This window comes from Acyrthosiphon pisum, chromosome A2 (assembly GCF_005508785.2).
Source record: "Acyrthosiphon pisum isolate AL4f chromosome A2, pea_aphid_22Mar2018_4r6ur, whole genome shotgun sequence".
NCBI lineage: Eukaryota > Metazoa > Arthropoda > Insecta > Hemiptera > Aphididae > Acyrthosiphon > Acyrthosiphon pisum.
In genome coordinates, this window is record NC_042495.1 from 51,602,169 (window position 1) to 51,608,830 (window position 6,662).

The following is a 6,662-nucleotide window of genomic DNA, read 5'->3' on the forward strand; positions in this document are numbered from 1 at the left end:
TTCGTATTTACTTTACACACGACGTCGCCGAGCGCCAAATCTGGCAACGCAGCCCGTCCCGCGTTGCCGTTTGGTCGCGGCGGCAGACAACACAAAAACGTTTTTATCACAATAATAATATATTATACGTATATGAATCGGTACGCGCATGCGGGTGCGCGCGAGTCTTCTTCTATGCGCGCGCGCACCCTGCGACGAGTTGGCGTACGTGCTAGGTGTTTGTGTCGTGTGTGTATCTACCGTGTTGTGTATGCGGGCGTGTGTGTGTGCGCGCGCGAGAGTCGTGTTTTTGTTGCGGAGTTGTCGTCGAGAAGGAGCACCGAGCAGCAGCGTTGTCGTCGTCGTCACTCGTCTGCAGTCGCGGTGTGGTGTGTGGCTGAACGAAATTTGGGGAAAAGAATAACATTCACATGCGCGTCACCCGCAGTAGTCCGTAGTCCTCGCCGCACAGTACGAATATCGTCTATTAGTAAATAATTATCGTCTATTATCATTAATTTGTACGACACACACACATCACATAGGTGCGACGTGATAAACAAATCGTGATACGTTTATTCGAAAAAAACGCTCGTGGTATAGATCTTTAAAATAATATTAGGCTGTAGTACGTATTCAAATGTAATATTTAAAGGCAGGTAGAGGCGGTATTATAATATTTCGATTACATCGGACGCGGGCCGCGGCGGTTAGGATAAGGATAATTGGGAGTAAATAAACACAATACACTCGTGTACGGGGGACACGAAACACAATGCTCGTTTACCACTACCATACCAATTGCAACAGCGGTACCAGCACGTCTAACAGCAGCAGAAGCAGCACGGCGGTGGTCGCATCGGACGCCTCCCGGAGCGCCGCCGACGACGCTGCCGCACGTTTGTCCGAATTGCACTAACCCCAGAGGTATAAATATATTAAACAATAAACACGTATTAGCTTCTACATCGCCAAAATTCAATTATCACCACTATAATTATTACGCATACCGTGTGCGCGATGTACCGTCGTCTCGCATACGTCAACGTGTGGTCGACTGCCCTCTGCGCAGGGCTCGAGATCGTGGCGCACCGCACGTGGACTGGACGGCGGTCCGTGGGGGTCTTCGGATTCTCGTCGACAAACCTCTAAATAAACCGCACGCACACGCATCGCGCAAGTCTAGTCGAGTACTCGACTGCTAAAGGACTGTGCATTCTGGCCTAGTGGCAGTTTTCCGGCCGGATGATTTTGAGTGATTTTTCACTTAGACATTTTTTTTTGTTTGGCTTCTATTCTATCGTTTCTGCTCCTTTTAGAAAGTCCATTTTTTTTCGCACAATGTGTAATTGTTTAGTCCGCGGACTGTAGATGGGTCTTTTAAGTTTTGGTAGAAATAAAAATTTACACATATTATATACTTAAAATATTATTTATTTGCTAATCTAGTGTACCGCCCCCATTGCTTGTTTAGTCAAATTACCATGCTGGATGACTAGGTATTAATCCCACCGCAATACCATGTCTTCTAATGGGTCAGATGCAAAGAAACGCAAACTGCTGAACAATGAAGAAGCTATTCTCGAGTCAAGTACTAAAAAGTATGTACCCATACTACCTATATTATATAATGTTCTATGTAGCTTCTGAAATCAAATGTTTTACTGGTTCTGCATCTTTGATATAATTTGTATTATCATTCAGTAATATGTATTATTTTGCAATGGTCAAGAGTAGCGCGCTAATTGTAGCGACGCTACTTTAGCTGTAGCGATTAACATAGCGTCGCTACAATATATACAATGTAGCGAAATATTATAGCGCACTAGAAATTTACGGTTAGCGTAGCGAAAATGTTAATTATTTTATCGGTACTTCTAACCTATTTCATGATAATTAAAATATTACCCATGATGTATGTTTATTTAATTAAGATGACTAGATTAGTGTATTTTTGAATATGTAATATTGTATATGTAAAACAACAGTATTTTAGATTCTATGTATCATTGAATTCACATTTAACACTTCCATCACAATGACCTACACAACGACAAGATCCACTTGACACTTACACTATACAGCGGAGTGTAAGATGTTCTAAATCTATGCTTGCCATCAAATTTTTTAAAAAATGTTTAGCAGATCAAAATTCTTTGTAATCACTAATCCCCTTGCTATATGAAATCCTTTCTCCCAGTGACCAAATGTCTAATCAGTACAAACTACTAATTGGCAATTTTCAATAAAACGTTTATCTGTTTTGAGTCAAAAATACATGAGATGCATTGAATAAACCTGCCTTCTGAAATTACAAGGAAATAGTGGTAGGCATTAACAAATAATGAGTACTCAAGTGAATATCTAAATAAATCAAAAAAATGTTTTAAAAAAATGTAGCGATAAAATATTGCGCTACATTTAAATAAAAGCGTTAGACATAGCACACTACATTTAAAAAAAAGTAGCTTTAGCGATAGCGAGCTACTTTTTTTTTTTTTTTGGGGGGGGGGGTAGCAGTAGTGTTAGCGTGCTACAAAAAAACAGTAGCGTCCCGACCACTGTTATTTTTTCACGCTGTGTTCATATTACTATATCAAATGTGTTCTATGTACGTAATTAAAAATTGTTCATAACTAACACAATATTACTATTATAAATTATTTTTAATTTGAATACCATATAAAATTATATTTTCGTGCATTACCTTATACATTAATAATAAATATCTTTTATTAAAAAACTAAGATGTTTTTCTTAAATAATAATTTTATTTATGACATAAAAAATAAAAATATAAAGTATTAGGTTAGGTGTATAAAATTAATTTTCATGCAATACATATTTTATAGATAACTGTAGAACTAGTACATATCACTATAGTTTTTCATTTTTACTTATGTCAATTAAATATTTAAATTGTTCATTAATAGTTAATGCAAACCTTATAACAAGACTGTATAAATTGTTGTAGAATCAAGGTACAAGCTCAGCGTAAATTTGCCCAAAATGCTGTGATACCCACCAGCACTGCACAGAAACCTATTCAGACTTCAGTGGTGCCTAATAATGTGACTAAACCTCCAATTAAACGGCCAAATACTGAAGACTTTCTTACCTTCCTTTGTTTTAGAGGTAATTTAATTGTATTTTTAAATTTAAATTAAAATATCATATTATTGATTATTTTATCATCTAGGTACAAGTTTACTACCACCACGACTAGATTTCTTCAATAAACCTCAACGCTCTCTATCGGCACAAGAGATTGCTGCTGGAAAGGTATTTGAATTATAAATTTTCTATTGAGTAATTTATTATGATTATTTATAGCATTTAATTAAGTACTGAATTTTATTTTGTTTTGTATTTATAGAAAAGAAGAAAAAGTACTCCTATACTGCCAGTAACTAATGCAAATAATCCATATAATGTAAATAGTGTAAATAATGAATCAATTGAACGAAAAAAGATTAGTCAGTTACCACAGACCAAGTTTCCATTATCTAAACTAGGACATAAAGGTAAAGTTAACATAATTTTGTCCCTGTTCATGCAAAGCATACAAGTCCAAAAATTAATTTTTCCGGTTTATTATTATATTGACTTCAGTTTAAAAATATTAATAAAGTGCTATAATCAACTAAGTCCCAATATTATTTAAAGGTGTTAAATAAACAATTAAAAATGTTATTTAAGTCCATTCGATAATCAAACTATGCAAAAATCACTAACTCTAACTTAGTAATTTGTATTTTAACTATAATAAAAATTATACATTTCAGTGTCATACTATTTACAACAGTTCATAAATAACTCTGCTTAAAAAAAAATCTATTAAAACAAACAAAAACAAAATTTTACTAAATTTGGTATGCATTTAAAGTTTGAAAAAATTGCCAGAACTGATTCTCTAAAATCATGTTTTTGGACTTGGCGTACTTTGCATAAATGGCTACGATTTTTACAGTCTTGAACATTTTTAAATACCTTAATTCATTATGTAGTTATGGGTCGGAAGTTGGTAAGGTCCAGTTCAAGGTATACTGTTCGTCAAGAAGCTATCACATTACGTCAATTAGCCCTTCGTCATGTTCCAAAAATAAAAAAACCAATGTCAAAAGTTATTAAGTAAGAAAATTATTACCATTAATAAATAATTTAATATGTATTTAACCGATTGTTTCATAATTATTTATTATTATATAGACCTTTAGTAAAAGAAAATATTAAAACTAAAACTGAGAAAAATGGAAAACAAGTATCATTAGACGGTAAGCAAATACAAAAGTTGAAAGGCCGTATAACCCGATCAAATTCTTTACCGAGTATATTTTGTCCTGCGATAAATCAACTTCGAGGTAAACAATTTGATTAATATTTTATTGTTCATATGACTATTCAACAAATATTTCAGATGACAAGGGAAAATGGTGTAAAGGGAGTTGTAGCAATAAACCTTCTTCAAAAACATCATCTGATGATTCGAAATATGTTGAAGAAGAAAGACCATCGAGAAAAAAGACTGCATCAAACAATTTAGATCATAGAAGTAATAGTCTGGGTAACATGAAACGAAAGACTAGTATTGTTAAATGTAAAGTGGCAAGTAAAAATAACAGAAAAACTAGAAGTTTAGCTAGTAAACATAAGAACAGTGACCAGGATAATTATGTTGTTCCTGATAAGAAGTGTGATAAGAATTTGAAGACTGTATCTAAGAGTAACAGAGCTAACAGTTTAACTGAAACAAAATTAACTGTGGACGTGAAAAGAAGGACATCTTCAGTGGATAACATGAAATCATCTCATGAAAGTAAAGATATAATTAGGTAAGTTTCAGAAATATTATATCTAAAAAAAAAATGTCCTTATATTATTATATTTAATAAAATGAAAAAAAAATTATTATATTAGTTCAACCCGTTCAAGGCCCCCTAGAAGAACTAAAGAAGCTGCAACTTTATTTATGGAAATGTTACGAAAAGATATGCGGTGCCCTGATGAGCAAGAAGATGATGCATCATCAGTTGAGAGTTTTCCTGAGCTTCCCAATACACGAATAAACGGTAAGTTGTATTATTTACCTGGCTTCTAAATAAGTTTACTTCTATGCATTATTTTACCATGTTCAATTTTACTTTCCTGAAAGTGATCATATTATAACTGTTGTAAGTTGTTATTAAATGCATAACAGTCAATCGTATTTCAGGTTTGTTATTAATTCAACTGTGAAAAAACATATACTATAATTCCAAATGACATGTCATGATAGTGTTAACAGTTATTTATGTTTTTATCAAGCTCACACTTAACTATTGATATAATTTACATATATAATATATTAATATATGTATATATAAATACTTTTACTACAAAACGTTATAAACTTATAAATATAATAATAATGAAAGGTGAAAATCCAAAATGTGGTATTGCCAAAAATCAAAATGTTCACAAATTAAGAAATATATTATGTTCTATGACATGAATTAACTTGTAATTGGTGTAATCAAATGTAAAAAATGAAAAAAAACGACGATTGGCGGTGTCAAAATAAATCTATTTTGAGTTTAAAACTTAGTTTTAATACTTTAAAAAATGTTTACAGGCCAAAACGTGGCATTGCAGGAATTGGAAAGGTAATGGCAATAGCACGTTTTGAAGTTGTTCCTATTTTGTTAATGCAAAATGCATTATTTCCGGCAATACCACGTTTTGAAGAAAAATGTAATATTGGCAATACCACGTTTTGCAATGATAACAGGTATGCCCCAATACAAATAACATGGGCAATAATACGTTTTGACTTGAACATGTAGTACCACGTTTTGCATTGACATGAAATGTGGCAATATCACGTTATGCATTGAACATCAGTTTTAAAATAGATTTTACTCTCAAAAGTATTCGATATAATTTAATTCTGGCTGCAAAATGGAATTCCTCACATTTTTTTCCATAGTAATCGATGTTTAACTCAATTTTCGAAATTTTGGCAATACTACGTTTTGGATTTTCGTCATTCAATTATGGTACTGTGGGTTGCATTCAGTCACAAAATTTGTTTTGTTTAGTTCCCGGATGGATGACAACCCGGATTTTTAGTGACAAATCCTTGCCACACATACATACATGTTCCCATTTTACTAAACAGACTAAAATGACCATGATTACTGGGCTTAAAGATCAATAAAATAAATTATTATTCCATTATATAATTTAGAAGTATTATTTTTGATTATAAATGTTGTCATCCTTTTTAAGATTTATGTATGAGAAATTAATAACGTTCCTTTATTATTAATTATGGTCAATGGCATAAGTTAGCAGTGGCGGATGCAGGGGGCGCACGCCACCCCCTCAGCCCGTATTTAGTTGTAAAAAATGTTTCCATAAAATAATAATTGTGTAAGACAGACAGTACCACGCTTTTTTAAACCTCGAATCGCCGGCCACGACGGTTATAATATTATTATATAATATTATCTACATTCAGCATGTTTATTTTTGCTATTATTGTGGTTAATATTTATATTAAATCTAAAATAAATATTACATTCAAAATATTTTCAGGCAACGCGCTACACCGTCGGCACGCCGTTATGGCGTTATCGCCCGATCGTCGTAATCGAAATATAATATTGAACTAGCCATCATTTTTCAATAAGTTAAGAGGACGT

At 33.1% G+C, this 6,662-nt stretch overlaps 1 protein-coding gene across 4 annotated transcripts in view; it reads left to right on the forward strand.

Annotated features, from left to right (window-relative positions):
* Positions 1–223: 223 nt before the first annotated feature.
* LOC100163696 overlaps positions 224–6,662 on the forward strand; it is a 20,023-nt gene continuing 13,584 nt past the window's right edge. Inside the window, exons 1-10 of one of the 4 annotated variants that reach the window (XM_029490305.1) lie at positions 224–576; positions 635–906; positions 1,429–1,580; positions 2,954–3,114; positions 3,179–3,261; positions 3,356–3,503; positions 3,987–4,110; positions 4,189–4,340; positions 4,397–4,811; positions 4,897–5,048. In XM_029490305.1, the coding sequence (XP_029346165.1) occupies positions 1,501–1,580; positions 2,954–3,114; positions 3,179–3,261; positions 3,356–3,503; positions 3,987–4,110; positions 4,189–4,340; positions 4,397–4,811; positions 4,897–5,048 (1,315 nt within the window). In that variant the 5' untranslated portion in view covers positions 224–576; positions 635–906; positions 1,429–1,500. Of the gene's footprint in view, positions 907–1,428; positions 1,581–2,953; positions 3,115–3,178; positions 3,262–3,355; positions 3,504–3,986; positions 4,111–4,188; positions 4,341–4,396; positions 4,812–4,896; positions 5,049–6,662 lie in introns of all 4 variants that reach the window. The other 3 variants (XM_003242300.4, XM_029490306.1, XM_016801857.2) reach the window with 3 other exon arrangements.